At 35.2% G+C, this 16,097-nt stretch overlaps 2 protein-coding genes across 23 annotated transcripts; one reads left to right on the top strand and one right to left on the bottom strand.

Moving 5' to 3' along the window:
* Window positions 1-1,955: 1,955 nt before the first annotated feature.
* LOC103496546 (uncharacterized) lies at window positions 1,956-15,672 on the top strand. Of its 22 annotated transcripts, XM_008458440.3 has the most exons (11): window positions 1,968-2,285; window positions 3,568-3,614; window positions 3,943-4,056; window positions 4,135-5,860; window positions 5,938-6,139; window positions 7,391-7,614; window positions 12,303-12,354; window positions 13,093-13,302; window positions 14,451-14,506; window positions 14,614-15,073; window positions 15,155-15,672. In XM_008458440.3, the coding sequence occupies exons 4-9, from the start codon at window positions 4,138-4,140 to the stop codon at window positions 14,494-14,496; spliced, it is 2,457 nt and encodes an 818-aa protein (XP_008456662.2). In that variant the 5' UTR covers window positions 1,968-2,285; window positions 3,568-3,614; window positions 3,943-4,056; window positions 4,135-4,137; the 3' UTR covers window positions 14,497-14,506; window positions 14,614-15,073; window positions 15,155-15,672. The 22 variants fall into 22 exon arrangements, with proteins under 22 accessions (XP_008456659.2, XP_050938908.1, XP_050938910.1 ...); XM_051082944.1 differs by having other exon boundaries at window positions 3,943-5,860; XM_008458443.3 differs by lacking the exon at window positions 3,568-3,614.
* LOC103496548 (calcium and calcium/calmodulin-dependent serine/threonine-protein kinase-like) lies at window positions 13,617-15,365 on the bottom strand. The gene is made up of 4 exons (XM_017046492.2): window positions 14,653-15,365; window positions 14,460-14,514; window positions 14,014-14,138; window positions 13,617-13,725 (listed from the first exon to the last, which is right to left on the bottom strand). Exons 1-3 carry the CDS (start codon window positions 15,363-15,365, stop codon window positions 14,022-14,024), a joined length of 885 nt encoding a protein of 294 aa, XP_016901981.2. The 3' UTR covers window positions 13,617-13,725; window positions 14,014-14,021.
* Window positions 15,673-16,097: the final 425 nt, after the last annotated feature.

Raw genomic sequence — 16,097 nt, forward strand, 5'->3', positions numbered from 1 at the left:
GTGGCCCTCAATGCTGAATTTTTGTTGTTGTCCATTGGATTTTGAAGGAGTTGGTTAGGAGTGGAAAATTATTGTGTTCATCCCAGTTAGTTTGGAGTACTGATGAAATAGCTTATTGTGGAAGAATCAGGTGACATTGGTGAGTCTAAATAGCATAACCATAGTGAATGCCTTATATTGTCTTCCTATCAATTAACAACTACTCGATTTTGATTGATTTTTACTTGAAAAGAGAATCACTCTTTTAAGTCCATTCTTGACTTTAATAGTAGTTTGGAAATATGTGACAGGAGAGGTGATATTTGCCGTTGACTTAACATCCAAGTTTTGACATAATAAAGTTTATGGTAGTACTTTATTGGTGAGGATCCACAGTGTTGCTACAATTTCTCAAATTAATCTTGAATAATCAATAACATTCATCGAATTCTAAAGGAAAGTTACTTTGTTAAGATAGAAAAGTTTTATGTGATTCTGTTTGAGTAGTTTAAGCTCGAAGGTCTTACGTAAAAGTTTTTGAAGAGATATAATAGAACATATAAAGTAACGAATGATTATATCCACAATCGTAAAAGCAAAATATTTGTGTCTAAAACACATAACCTAACTAAAGATCTTATATTTCTCTATCTCCCTCTTAGGCAACAATTACTATTCATTGATTCTCAACCTATGGATTCTTTTAAACATGACTAGAGACATCTCATTTGCCCTTGCAAACACATGGAGTTAAAATAGTTTGAGAATTGTATGGGTAAGCATCAAATCTTCTATTCGTTTATTTGTTTGTTGTTAAAGAAGCTTGGGAACACATTATACAATGAAAGCTAGAAATTTATTGGACTCAGAACTCAAAACTAAAATTTGAGGCCAGTTAGAGGACGTAGGATCCAATGAACTTACAAGTTTTATATACTAAATTTGTCATTTAATTTAAAAGAATGGATTTTTTAAAGGAAAAAAATAAATAAAATTAAATAGGTTCAGTCACACAGTGATTATAAATTCTAAGAGGAAAATTTAATGTCTCCTTTTCCTATGAACTTGTCAGATTGTATCAATTTGAATTATGAACTTTACTTTTCATCAAATTAAAATTTAGATAATATTACAATTTTAATTTTAAAATTTTAAAAGTGATAATCTCAATTCAACTCGCACACTTGTAATCTAAATAATAAGCTCTTTAGCTAACGTAACATCAATAAGCTCATATGCCTTTCTAGTTTTTTTTTTTTTGTTATTTTTTAAATTTATAAATTTTGACATATTCAATGATTAGTTTGTAAATTGACTTAGGTTATTTTTGTGTGTAATTTTATTTTATTGAAATCAATGAACTTATTTTTCTCTTATACTATTTTCATCGGGTTAAAATCAGTCATTTAGTGAGTTTGAATGGAGAGTAAAAATTGCAACACTTATTTAAATTTGAGGTCTAATTTGATTAAATTAAAAGTTGAGGGTCTAACTTAATGCATCTAGATAAATACGTTTAGAATTATTTTTATTATTTTCATTTAAACTATCATGAACAATTATAAAAAATACACCTTAACCGAAAATTTTGGTCCATATAGTTTAAAAAAAGTTAGAATTTAATTTCTATATATTATAATTAGAACTTATTATATGGTTTGATCATTTTTTCCTACGAATAGTTCATAAAATAAAGTGGCATTTTTCAGATATAGTAAAATTAATCAAAATATAGATCTTTTGTCGATAGAATTTTATATCTGTTGGTATATATTATTGATATAATTTAAAATTTTGGTTTATCATTGGAAATATTTTGAAATTATTTTTTTTTTCGTTTTACTATATTTATAAATAAGTTAATTATCTTTCTACACATATGAAATATAGCCTAATAAATTATCTATAAAAATTTATCAAACTATAAGAGCATACTTGTAATTTTTAACCTAAAATAATAATAAGAAAGAAAAAGAGTAGGCGAAAGGAGACGATAGGTGTGACTTTGTGAAAAGTTAAACCGGAGCGTTATCTCGTGTTCTTCGGCTTCTACTTCAACCCGGAGAGACTTATCGTCTCATAATTTCCGAAACGGTTCTTTCACCATACCGATTTATCGGCGATATCTGAGCCTCGAGATTTCGGCAGTAAAGTGAGCCATTCTCATTCATCGTTTCATCTTTCACTTCAACTCCATCGATCTGTTTCTGTTCTCCGATGCTTGGCCGGATTCCGCTCCGACTCTGACAATTTCGTCCGATATCTCGGATTTAGTTTTGTTCCGGAGTTCGTTAGCCATCGAGTAGGTGAGTCTGAATTTTGATTTACTTATTCTCCGACATTGTTGAAAGTTGATGTTCTTTGCTGTAGTCTGTTTTTAGGTAGCTGGAAAATGAAGAACAGTGATTTTTCATTTGGGAAATTTTCTTTTGCGAATGTACTTTTGATCTTTGCTTAACTTGGTTTGAACTTAATCGTGCTAGCGTGCTGCTTGTTGTATAGCCATTAGTCTATTTGAATTTCTTCTGCACACGAACGTTCCTTCTCTATTTTTGTTTGTCATTCATTTGGTTATTGATTATGAACTTCTTTTTCCATCTTTTGCTTAATATAATTTTAATTTAGAAGTATGGCGATGCAATGAACACTTGTTTCATTTGTTCTTTTTTGGGAAAACTTGATCATATAGTTAGTATAATTTCAACTTTTAAGCTTATGTTTTATGTTCTTTTGAGTTTGGTTTCTCCTGGGTAAAGCATCAAACTAACAAATTTGCTCAGTTGTTCACTAGGTAACGATTTGGGTTTATTAATATTATTATTTTAGGAAAGCTAAATTTCTTTGTATGGTGAAATCTTACTCGAATTGCTTAATGGGATGAAGCAATTCCACAAGGTGAAGTGAAGTCATAATCCAACACAAGCCCGTAAACTTGTATAAGAAATAATGGCCAAAGGGGCCAACAAATCTTGAACGTAGACTGCTCAAACAAGTAAGCTCAATTTTATAAAAAATAACTTGCGCATTGGAGCCATGCTTCTAACGTACGTTTGCAGACACCTTCAGATATAAATTCAATCTACAAATTGGAATTTGGATGAACAGGATAAAATAATTGATTAAACCATGCAACAATCTGGTCCTATCGCATTATGTGTGCTATGTCATTTGCAATGCTAGAATACATGACACTACGACAGTACCTTTTCTTTTGGGGGGGGGGGGGGGGGGGGCGATGGATCTTGGAAATATACAGATCATGTCATATAATTGAGCTACGCTGTAATGGAGGCAGACATTATAAGAACTCACAAAGAAAACATGTTGAGTTCCTAAGTTTTTGAATTATTATTGTTGCAGTTGAATATGCCAATTCCTGGTTCCACTTTGTATATATTAATTATCCATTGTTTTTTTAGATGGAAATAATGTTGTTGTTTGGTGTAGAATGTCAGCTATATTTTCAGGTTTTTCTTCTTCAATTTGAAAGTAAACGTCTGCAAATATGATAATGGTCATGATAAGATTTAATACAATAAATTGGGAAATAATGGTCTCCTGAAAGCAATTTTTTTTCTTATATTTCAGACTGGTAGAGGATGCTTTCTCTCAATTCTTGGTCATCATCCACACTGGTTACACCAATCTTTTGATTTTTGATTTTTTAAAATATCCCTCTTTATTTGATTATTTTGGACAGGTCTGCTATCTGTAAATAGTTCATCAGGTGGGGGGGCTCTTCATCCCCAGCCCTTAGGCTGTTGGCATTTTGTCCCCTTTTTTCTTCTAATGATTGAATTTATTCCTTTGTTCTATATCTAAAAAAATTAACATCAATCATAGTTGATTCATATTATTTCAAGAATTCAATAAACCACACTAGCTCATTAGTATGATTAGACTTATCTTTTAGTTATTCAATTTAGAACTATTCCTTGCGTTTGATTCATCAAGATAAGTCAGGTTATAAACATCCAGAGGTGGAGTTTGAGGAGCTTCTCACCGATATGAAGTTCAAAGAAAAGCAAGTGTGGGAGCCTGTTTGCACTGGCAGGCACAACATGTTTCACTAAGAAGGTTTTAAAGTTCATTGAGTTTCCTCCAAATAAGAAGTTAGTCACATTACAGTTATGAGTAACTGAACATCTTAAACAGGGAATGGTACCTCCACGAGCTTCTGATCCAGGTTGGGCTCATGGAATTATGGTCAATGGAGGCCGCCAGAAGATTAAATGCAAATACTGTAATAAAGTTATGCTTGGGGGTGGCATATCCAGACTTAAGCAACATCTAGCTGGGGAAAGGGGAAATGTAGCTCCATGTGAGGAAGTTCCAGAAGAAGTTAAGGTGCAGATTCAACAACTTTTAGGTTTTAAAGTTTTGGAGAAGCTGAAACGGCAGAAGAACGGTAGCAAGAATGCAGTATCGTGCTTTCCAAGTAGGGAAGAAATAAATGATGGGACACATGGGGTTCAGAATTCACGACGACACTCTTTGCGGAGAAAGGCAAAGGAGGTACGGGAAGGAGTTACTAAGGAAGCAAAGAGGAAAAAGAAACATCTTCTTCCAACAACTTTTGTTACTCAATCCGTTAACCAGAATACTGCCCAGATAGAAAGCATAGAACAAGCTGATATGGCTGTTGCTAAATTTGTATACCAAGCGGGTATACCAATCACTGTTGTGAACTCACAATATTTCCAACAAATGGCTGATGCAATTGCTGCTGTAGGCCCTGGTTATAAGATGCCTACTTATTATTCTTTGATGGGCAAATTGCTTGACAGAAGTGTCCAGGATGTTGGAGAATATGTTGAAGAGTTGAGAAAATCATGGGAGGTTACTGGGTGCTCAGTCTTGGTTGATAGGTGGGTGGATAGAACTGGTTCTGTGGTCATAAACTTTTTTGTCTATTGTTCCAAGGGTACCATGTTCCTTAAATCTGTTGATTCATCTGAAATTTCAGAATCAGCTGAGGGCCTTCTAAATTTATTTGACACCATTGTTCAAGAAGTTGGACCGAAGAATATAGTCAATTTTGTGACAGATTCTTCTTCCTTGTTTAAAGCTGCAGGTATACTCTTGGTGGAAAAATACAAGACCTTTTTCTCAAGTGTTTGTGCTGCACATTGTGTGGAGTTGATCCTCGAGGAAATTGAGAAAACCGTAGAAGTAAAAGAGATTGTTGGGAAAGCGAAAAGGATAGTTCAGTTCATATACAACAATGTCTGGGTCCTAAACCAAATAAAGAAGAGAAGTGGTGGAAGAGAAATTATTCACCTTGCATCTACAAGATATTTCTCCATCTTCTTGACTCTGCAAAACATTTTGTCCTTGAAAGACCATCTTCATCAGACATTCACTAGTGATGCTTGGATGCAGTCAGATTTGTCACAGTATGGGGCTGGACTTGAGGTGACAAAGATCACTGCTGATCCACAATTCTGGTCGAAGTGTGATCATATTACAATGGGAACAAAACCATTACTTTCTGTGTTGCAATTTCTTGAGTCAGAGGAGAAGCCATCTGCTGGATTTATATTTGATGCATTTGAAAAAATGAAGAGTAGTGTCATGCTTGCTTTCAACCAGAAGGAATCTGTGTACTTGCCATATTTGAAAGCCATTGACCATGTTTTACTGAAGGAATTTCAGAGCTCCCTTCATGTGGCTGCATGCTACCTAAACCCGTCGATATTCTATAGTCCTACATTCTTATCCAGCAAAGTTATTCAAAAGGGTTTACTGGATTGTATCGAAGCCTTAGAGCCAGATATAACATCTCAGGTCATGATTACAAACAATATAAATTTCTATGAGGAAGCTGTTGGAGATTTTGGGCGGCCAGTTGCATTACATGGTCGGGATTCACTGGCCCCAGGTTATTTTCTACCTAATATGCTGTACTGAATTTCACTGTGCTACTAACCATTAATGTCTGTTTGTTTTGTATTTTAGCTACTTGGTGGTCATTGTATGGAACTGATTACCCAGATTTACAACGGTTGGCTGTTAGGATATTGAGTCAGACTTGCAGCGTTGTACAATGTCGTAAAAGATGTAGCATGTTCAATTATCTCTATTTAAAGAAGAACTGGCTGGAAAAGCAGAAGATGAATGACCTTGCATTTGCTCATTATAATTTGCAGCTCCAGGAGAGGTACTTGGACTATGTTTCAATTTAATTTCGATCATTCTCCTTACTAAACGTTGGTGAGAGTTGTGGGATATTTGGGGTAGTGGGTTCCTTAAGTCAGAAGCTCAAAAACAAACTGCAATTTATGAAACTCTGCAATTTCTAAATTTCTAAAGCATTTGGTTAAAGGACTTACAACCTTTTCACTTTTATTCAGATGAGGACTTCAAACGGAAATTTATTATTCTAACCAACTTCGTTTGAGCCAATGCACCCTTTTCTCATGATTGCTGACCATACTCCACAGTAAAAAGCTTGGACCATCAAGTGACCTTATATTACTGACTAATCCTCAAGATTGTAAATTGTAGCTTAGAACTTATCGCATGATCATCTTCTAGTCAGTCAAAAGTTCATAGGATTGGTCATCCATTATCATAACTGATTCGCCACCTAAGTGAGGTCAAAAGTAATTTAGCTGGTTGAAATGTCCCAAGAAAAAAAGGTGGATGAATGCTACCTTGATGCTCACGATATTCCTTCTATCTAATAAATCTCTCTCTCGCTCTCTCTCTCCCTCTTCTTCTCCCTCTCTCCATGTGTTGTTGCGTGTCGTCTTAGTCGTGCTCATCTTCATTTTTGGTGTTCATGCTAGCTTACATGTGCCACAACTAATCTTTTGGTACAGCTGCATGATCTTCCTAGTACTTTGGTTGTCAAAAAAACACCTAAGGTATAAAATCCTAGCCAGGTGACCACCATTTTTTGAATTTATTCCTTCTAAGCCCATTTCTTTTTTATTAGTTCTAATGCCCATTGGGAAGCCATGGTTGTTTCCTATTACCTAATCAATGCTTCTTCTCTTAATCTAGCAAGGACTTTTCCAATTAAAGGAAAACCTTGCTATTTGCTACCGTAAGAACTAGGATTTTTGTATTTTCTGTCAGTTTGATATGTCAATAGGGGAGAATTTTGACCAGCTGATATTACATTCATCTCGTTGAATTTCTCTTACTGCACTGTTGCTCTTCCATTTAAAAATTGGCGATACTGTATAGTATTATGGAGTAGGTGTAGAATCATTCTTCTTTGGATTGTATTGTATTGAAAAATTATAACATTTGCTAATTATATATCGCCATCCTGCTCTAGAACTAATTTATTGGAACCTATAAATTTCGATTTCTACAGAAGAATTAGGTTAAGGATTTATATGCTTTGAAAAAAATATAAGGATGAATTATCTTTATATTCTTCCACCTGTGCCACAAGCAGGAGACCGGAGACTTGTAAAGCAAGGTGCTCAATAGATGCAGTAGATCCTGTTCTTTTGGAAGCCATTGATGCGAACATGGAAGATTGGGTGGATGTGAAGGTCACTAATCAGGAGACCTTGGTCACTACTCAGGAGACCTTGGTGGAACATAAACTGTCAAATAGGGATAGTTGTATTGGCAGCACCGATGAGAGAAGCACTGAGGAGACTAGAGATACAGATGGTAATGATTTGTAGTCTTTGTTTTGTTGTTCAATTGCAGCTGATTACTTCATCTATAATAATGAGTTATTAGTGTTCTAATTCTGTTGTATAAATTGCTAACTGTGCGTTATATCCAATTTCCCTCGGTTATGGAAAGCTGATATGCATTGTACTGCATAAAGGAACTTGATAAGCTATATATGTATTTATTTATGTTCTCTTAGTCATTCTTAGTTGACCAATTTTTAATCATCACTATTTCTCTTGAAAACTTCACGCTCTGATGACAATGCCTAGGTAGTAAAGATCAGATAGTTTACTAGCTGGTAGTGTGGTAATAAAGGGTGTTGGTGATTTACTAGCGTGTTAACACTTGGTCCATAAAAAAGGCATCTTATAGGTCCTGTGCTTATATCTGACGTTTAAAAGCATACAGATGTATAACCTTATATATCTGCATGTTTGAGCGTGGTGTACTAATTAAATTACAAATAACCTATGCTGATTTCTAAATATTCCAAGTATCCTATATGCTTGACTTCCAAATAAAATGACATGGGCAAACTCTCATTTTTTCCCATAAAGAATCTCATCACTCCTCTATTCACCAAATATTGTCAATATAGTGTACAATCTTAGATGCCTTCTTCCGTTAATTTTTCCGCTAGAACTCAAAAGTCGGACTTGTTTAACGAAAATTGTCAGTAGTGAACAAGATAACATAACCATTCTTGAAATTCATGAATAGTTTATTATTTTACAACTTGATGCAAAATCTTGGGCCTTTTGGTGTTTTAATTCACCCCTCCCCTAACAAGAACTATTGTTTTATTTTTCTCACTAAAAAGAAAACTTCCTCTAACAAGAAACGAAACTTTTCATTGAAGAAATGAAAGGAAACTGATGCCACTAAAGAACAGTGGGGTGAGAAAAATAAAGCAATAATTCATAATTATAAAGAAACTATAAAAGAATTTCTATTCAAACCAATCGAGGCAATAAAAGTTCTGGTTTCCAAAGATCCTTTGATTTTGAATCCATAATTCTGAAATTAAGGCTTTGTTATCATTGACCCATAATAAATATGATCTAGACGTCAAAGAAAATCTATTAAGTAGAAGGAAATTGGTCTTGGATTTATTATTATTTAGTCGCTCAGGAATTGAAAAGATCCATAAGAAAAACCATCTTAGAAGGAGGATTCCAACTGAAGTGGCCCTTCTTACAACTGTAGAAGACAAAAAGGTTGCCAAATATTTTTCCCAATTTAGGTTTGGGTGTATGTGGGGAGGTTGACATAAAGAGTCCATGGTTTTCTACTTCCAAGTTCAAATGTTTAACGGAAGCAAATGATGATTATGATCCAATGGGTGGATGCTAGCTCTTCATACTTCTCTTCCCTAAGATTATGCACTGACAGACAGTGAGCACAAGAGTAGTTATCATTGTTGGAAGGGAAGTTGGGTTCTTGGGTCTTTAGAATAAAATGAGTTGCACTTTCAGTATGGGCTGACTAGTGAGGCATCCCTGTAGCATTTGGGTTTCAAATCTTGCCTTCAACATTTTAGTTCATGCAATAGGATGTTTGGTTTTTTTGAAGAGGAAACAAAAGAAAGAAAGAACTTTAAACTCAAATAAACCAAATGCTTTAAAGTTGAAGGAAACTGATGCAATAGGATGTTTGGTCTGAGTTGTATTTGAGTTTAAAGCTCTTTCTTTCTTTTGTTTTTATTTTTGTGAAAGAAACAATTTCATCGATGGTATGAAATTAGAAGAGAAAGGGAAGACCCATAGAGGAGTTACAAAAAACGTTTTCAAAAGACGCAACTCACAAGTGCACAAGCCATACCTTTAAATCAACAGTAATAAGATTAGGATAAATGAAAGAATAAGTTGTAAAGGTAGATTGGGATGAAAGGTCCATAGGAAAAATCTCTCGATTGAGATTGCTTCTAATATGAATGAGAAATGCCCTTGTTGCATGGTGTTGTCGACAAATTAAGAAAAGAAAATCTGGAGCAATCAAACAGAATATTTAGACTGCCTATGGTTAGAGCTCTCATTTAACGCAAGTCTTTAAAAAAAAAGCAATAATGCTTCAACCTGATTTTTCGGTGGCTAATGCTTGGTTGCTGAAACTAAGATTAGGCTCTTTGCCAGAATCTTAATGATTTAGAGACTATTGAGTGGACTTCTTCTTCTTATATTTTATCATTGATCCGCTTGCATCTCATATCTGATTCTTGGTCTTGGACTTTGAATTCTTCTTTGTCCTTCTCTATTAAACCTCTTTTTTTTCAGATGGGTTTAGTTGGGGTGGTTGAGCAACATGTCCAACACCTCTACTCCTTTATCTGGAAAGATTTTTATCCTAAGAAGATTATTCTTTTCCTCCGGGAGCTTAGTCTTGGTGTTGTCAATACTGTAGATCGTTTACAACGTTGTGTGCCATATATCTCTTTCGCTTTTTTGGTGTATTATTTGTCAGTGTGATGGGGAATCTCCAGTTTATCTTTTTTTGGAAGTTTTTGGTTGGTCTTTGACAGATCTAGTTTTATCTTTGATATTTAGCCATCTCTTATGGTGGGTCATCCTTTTGGTGGTGCTAAACGATTGATTTGGTTGGACTGTACACATGTAAATATTTTACTCTCTAGTGCGAGCTCAATGATTGTAATTTCAAGGATTCTTTCTCATCTTTTGATAGATTTCTCATTTCTGGATAGAGTTTTGTCTACTTATTTTTATTGGTGCAAAGGTAGCACCTTTTTTATCATTTCAGTTTATCTTGTGTAGTCCCCAATTGGAAAACTTTCTTGTAATTGCCTATTGGCCTTTGGGATTTCCCAGATTTAATTCAGTGAAATATTTCTTAGCTTTAACAAAAGCTTCAGAATTGGAGGCCTCTGGTTCATTGAGGGAGTAAAAATGGAAACAAATTAATATTTGTCAACAATTATGAAAATTAGACATTATGCACGTTGATTTCTATCATCTCACCTTTCTATGTGTGAAATGAAATCAATTAGCCATACCCACCATTTGCAGCAACATAACCACGATGCAATTACTGCCTTGATTGGCTCATTGTTGCTGACTGAGGTAATCATTTTTATTATCCCTCAATAAAGATAAAAGGAGTCTGTGCCAACATGACCTTAGTTCAATTAGCATAAAGTAAGTACTATCAACCAAAAATCTTTTTGCATTGTATATTGTTGAACCAAAAAAACAAAAAGAAAAAAAAAACAAAGATGAGTGGCTTTTGCAGCTGAATTGAGGTGAGATTGCAGGTTAGCATGTGAAAGGAAATCTAAGGAAGTTGTTGTTATTTGTTTTGGATGATCTGTGAAAAATAAATGATTGAATGGGTTCTCCTAATATGGTGGTAAAATGTGTCATCTTGAGCCAAAGCACTGGCTCATATGGTTATTTTAATGTTTGCTGAACTAAGTTTTTGAATTTACATTGAGGTAAACAAGTTTCTGGAGTTTTTCTGTATATCCAATATCCATAAAGAAAGTCAAAATGATTGAATTTCAGCCAAATAGTTGGACATATAATATTTCTGTTGCCTCTCGTCTCTGATAATATGCTTTCCCCAATGGACAACATAATATAGAAATTAAGTCCAGATCTGTTACTGAAATGTGGATGGTGCGTGACAAAAAGCTTTATTGGCGAAGTGAAGACAGGACAACATCTTGGAGGGAGCTGTCTCTTTGCATGGCAGCTTTGAACTCATCGAAGGTAACCTTTCCATCACTGTTGGAATCCATCAGATCAAATATTTCATCTAATTTCCCGGGTTCTGTGATGTCTACTGGAAGGCAATCATCAGGTAAAGCCTGCTCAAAATTAAGGTCATCATGCTTAAAGAGATAACTGAAAAAGCTTACTACCAGGTGCCAAGAATGGAATTAAAATCAAGGAAGGAGCAATATTATTACGCTAAACATCGATGCCACTTCTTCCTTTGTGATGCACCCGGATCGATCTGTATCATACATCTATCAACCAAATATAAGAAACATTAAAGCTTTTCAATTGCCTTGTGTTTGCAGAGTGATTTATTCAGTAACAATATTTTCCATGTGCAGAACATTCTTAGGAATGACGTCCTTGCTCATTCAGATATTGAATTGCATTGAAAATGGATACTTGAGTAAGGCGCTGAGAAGTAATTGTAAGTAGAGGATAATATATCACTAGAAGAATATATGTTACTGTAGAAGATTTTCTAACTTCATTCAACAAAGTTTTGTGGCCATTTCTTAAGAAAACTGGAGTATTATAATTTAACTGTGATTGAGCCATATTTATCTATTCAATTATTAGTTTCTGGTTTACGGCTTAAAAAAATAGTTTAACTTCTTATGGATCTTGTGTAATATTTAACCTCAAATTGGAGCTTTTTTTCTAGCCACTATGTAATTGATTTCTCAGCTTCTATTTCTACTTATTGGAACACACTTTATTAAGCTTCTGGGGTATCTGATACGTAAGAATTAAGAAATTGTATCCTTCAAATAAACATTTTCATTGTTGAAAGCTTGGGATTGTCTAGGAGGCAAGGATGGATGGTGGTTTTTATTTAGTTTTATTTATTATTATTTTAAATATTTTCCCCTCGTCATGGTAAATTGAGTGAGTGTCGATTTTAGATTCTTTTCAGTTTTTGACGTATCTTTAATGTGACTAGAGCAGTTGAATGTGGTGCTGTAGGGACTCACAAACTCTACGTGATATATTCAGCAAGGTATGAAATAGCTTCATCCCATTTTTCAAGATAAGGAACTACCTTATCATAGTTTTTTGAGAATATCGTCAGTTTGGTCGTTCTTTGGATAAGGGGAAGTTGGCACGTGAGATGTTAGTTAGAAATGTGGAGGGAAATATGGAAAGAGGAAACCATCGTGGTGGGCCCAGTAGTTAGTTGGAAATGGAGAGGGAATTTAGGCCGAGGAGATTGCAGAAGGAGTTGTGCAGAGTTTTTGTGAAGTCAAGAGGACTATCTCACTCCTTGAGAGACAGGAGGAGTAGTATCACTGGTTGCTGTTTGTTTTTCTTGTTATTTTTGTTCTGTCTTTTCATCTTGCTTAGAGATTGTTGCTTGTATCTTTGTTTCAGCTAGGGAAGGATTGAGATCCTTGTAGTGTTGTTTTGTTTTCGGTTTCTATCTTTCATTGTAAATACGTTTGAATATCAATAAAGTAGAATTACCACACTGGTGTTCTATCATAAACATGTTGTTGATATGTTGAGAATCCCACATTAGAAAGACCAAGGGGGACTCACACTCCTTATAAGATAGAGTCTCATACTATCAAACATGTGCCCTTATGAATAATGAATGTGTCTTTCTGGAATTTAGGTTTTCTTTTAGACATAATTCAAAAGAACAGTTAATAAACTAGACTCATTCTATGAATGTTGTTTATGTCTACCTTGGGGTCTCGTGTGTTTTTGTAATTGGAATACTCACCTGAAAACATAGGCGAAGAGCATCATCACCTCGTGAATTTCTAAGGCTGGAAAATCCACAGAGTATCTCACGCATGTCAATTGTTCCATCCCGATTATTGTCAAAGAGGTCAAAAATGCGAGGTGCAAGAGGGATAAGTGAAGACATATTCATTGCTTTCAGCACCTCTTCAAATTCAGGAAGAGTAGCATTGTCGCCTTTTGCACATCTGCATATTACAAGGTATGCAAATTAATCACATTCTTAAATATCAAATAACGGAAGTTAGCTTGTTCACCAAACCATTTCTCATGATTTGTTATCTAATGAGATTATAAGGTTAGTGTGACATTATAATCTCTTTCAGCATCCTTTATTTGTAAGCCATTGCATTTACAGTACTAAGGTTGAGATTTAGGCTATGGTGACGTACATTTTCTTGAAATGGAGTCTGAGATTTTCCACTTCCTCGGGTGTGAGATCATAAGTTCCTAACAAGGATTTCAGCTTTTTTGTCCTCAATAAAATTGTGCTGCTCCATACACTAGCGATTGCTGCAGCTCGAAGTTTCCGTCGGGCATTGAAGCTCTTTAGTCGTGATACAATCTCAGCATCCATTTGATCTTGTTTGGCTGAGTTGCCCATGACCCATGGATGCTCTAGAAGCTGTTTCATAGCATTTGTTAGACTTGAAGGCATTTCAGCAAACTACACTAGAGGAATTCTTTTAGCACCCTTTCTCAAGATTGATGTTAAGTGTGTTAGGGAAGTTTCCTCTATCTTGAACCTGTAGTGGTTTGGTTTTGTACTTCCCTTTTTGAGAAACATTAAGGACTTCATTTTTCACTGGGTGAATGACCAAAGATGGAAGATTCATTGGCTTTGTTTGTTTGGATTGAATGAGATAGTAGGTTGTTGCAAGGCTGTGTGTGTGTGTGTTGGGGGGAGGGTTACCTTTGATTTCATACCTCTTGGGCACTGGGTCTCTCCTGAGGGTTAACTGTCAGCAGACTTGAAATCAGTTGTCTAGCTGAAGAAGAAATGGTCTTCCAAGTTTTCTCATGGAAACTAAAGTCTCCCTGCATTCACACAAAAAGTCACAGAGAGAGAGAAGTTACATTACGGGGGTTGTTTGGCCACCGACTTTGTAAGTTGGTGTTAACCAACTCAACTTCAATAGTAAACACTTTTGAAGCTTACATGTTTATTCAAAAATTTCGTCGTCTTTTTTTTTTTTTTTTTTTTTTTACATTTATCGAAAAACTTTATCGTTCTCCCCCCAAATTCAAACTTCCTAACTCCAACATATTAACTCTAGACTTTACAATTCAACTCAATTCCCCAAACACCCTGTATATGTTTATGGATTCGATTTGACAATATAATTGCAGATCACTTACAGCCATTATCAGTTGCTGCTTTTGGCGATTGGATTGAGCAAGAAAAGGTGGGTACCTATATATGTAAAGAAACTTGTTTGAGTTCACTTTATGTTCCACATCAAGGCTACAGAGTAATGAAACTTAATCTTTCTTTTTGGTATTTTTCTTGCAGGTAATTATTGTACAAAATAAAGGAAACTTCATTACATACCCAGAGAGAAGGATATACAAGATCACACCCAGAGACCACATGTCACTTTTGGAGGTAATCGTTCCTTGGGAAAGAGCTTCTGGTGAGACATAATCAATGGAACCAAACAATCCAACAACTGGGTCAGTGAATTCCTCCACGGAACTTAATCCGAAGTCCATGATTTTCAAGGAAGAATCCTGGCTTTCGTCGAGAAACAAACAGTTTTCAGGTTTCAAGTCCCTATGTATGATATTAGCCTCATGAAGAGCCTTCAAACCACTGGCAATCTGTCTCACAACTTCAGCTGCTTTTGCTTCCGTGTGCCTTGTTTGAGCCACAATCCTATCGAAAAGCTCGCCTCCAGAACAAAGCTCCAACACCAAGTGAACCCCATTCGAATCTTCATACACGTCGTAAAGATCAATCACATTTTCATGAGGTGAGACATTCTCAACTATCTTCCTCATCACCAAAATCTCATTTGTAAGCAAGGCATCAGAAATCATGGATTTTCTTGTAGGAACCATGGAAGAAACGCTCTTGAGGGCATTGCGGTTTGGTGGAAATCCTGAGAAAGTTGATGGCCCAATCCTTCTTAGTGTTTTAATGGCTACTTCTTTTTTCTCCCTCCTTGACTTACTAATACCTTTTCTGACTACTGAGAATCCTCCTCTCCCTAAAACATCCAGTATCTCATACTCCTCAGAGAGTTTTCGAGCTTGCTGTATCATTGTTGTCGGAAAATCGATGAGGAAACTGCCCAGAAAGGGAGAAAGGAAAGGAATCTGAGAATATTTTATGGAAGAGAACAGTTTAGAAAGAAGACAAGAGGAGGTTGAATGATATAAGAAGGGAATTTGTGAAGAAACTTACATCACCTTGTAATTGAGCAGTTGTTGGGTTAGTTGTTTCTCGAATTTGCATTAAAAAAATTGAGTAATTTGAGGGAATAAACAAAGGAGAATAAGAGTTCAGCAAGTAAGACATAGACAAAGTCAATGTTTAAACACATTGTATGGAAGCTCTTTGTTCTCTCTCTCTCTCTCTCTCTCTCTCTCTCTCTCATAGAAACTTTCCATTTCTTCTCCTTTGCTAATACTTTATTGTTTTTGCATTATTGGTTGTGAAGAGGCTTTATTGATTGTGAAGAGGTTTCAGGTTATTTCATATGAAGTTATAAAATCTTCATGAATGAAAATAAAATTGAGATTCGAAATTGGAAGTAGTTGGTGAAGCTTTGAATTGTGTTTCTATTTTTATTTTAACATTCAACCAATTATTCTTTTTTCAGCTTATGCTTTGTTGGTATCCATCCGGGGCAAAACGCACAAGGAATCCATTTTTCCTCGGCTAGTCATGGTTTGAACCTCACCCGAACCAATTTTTTTTTTCTTTCTTTTTTTTTTTTTTTTTTTTGGTAAGGATCCATTTTCTATATTTTATTTCTTTTGTTTTTATTTATT

The sequence above is a fragment of the Cucumis melo genome, chromosome 3 (assembly GCF_025177605.1).
Source record: "Cucumis melo cultivar AY chromosome 3, USDA_Cmelo_AY_1.0, whole genome shotgun sequence".
NCBI lineage: Eukaryota > Viridiplantae > Streptophyta > Magnoliopsida > Cucurbitales > Cucurbitaceae > Cucumis > Cucumis melo.

Excerpts from the sequence above, each read along its gene's own strand:
- LOC103496546 (XM_008458437.3), top strand. The coding sequence starts at position 4,138 with ATGGTACCTCCACGAGCTTCTGATCCAGGTTGGGCTCATGGAATTATG. Across the intron at positions 6,140-7,390 it reads AATTTGCAGCTCCAGGAGAG|GAGACCGGAGACTTGTAAAG; the intron begins GTACTTGGACTA and ends TGCCACAAGCAG. Across the intron at positions 12,355-13,092 it reads TACGTGATATATTCAGCAAG|GCGAAGAGCATCATCACCTC; the intron begins GTATGAAATAGC and ends CTGAAAACATAG.
- LOC103496548 (XM_017046492.2), bottom strand. The coding sequence starts at position 15,365 with ATGATACAGCAAGCTCGAAAACTCTCTGAGGAGTATGAGATACTGGAT. Across the intron at positions 14,515-14,652 it reads TTGTATATCCTTCTCTCTGG|GTACCCACCTTTTCTTGCTC; the intron begins GTATGTAATGAA and ends TTACATATATAG. Across the intron at positions 14,139-14,459 it reads AGCAGCAACTGATAATGGCT|GGAGACTTTAGTTTCCATGA; the intron begins GTAAGTGATCTG and ends GTGTGAATGCAG.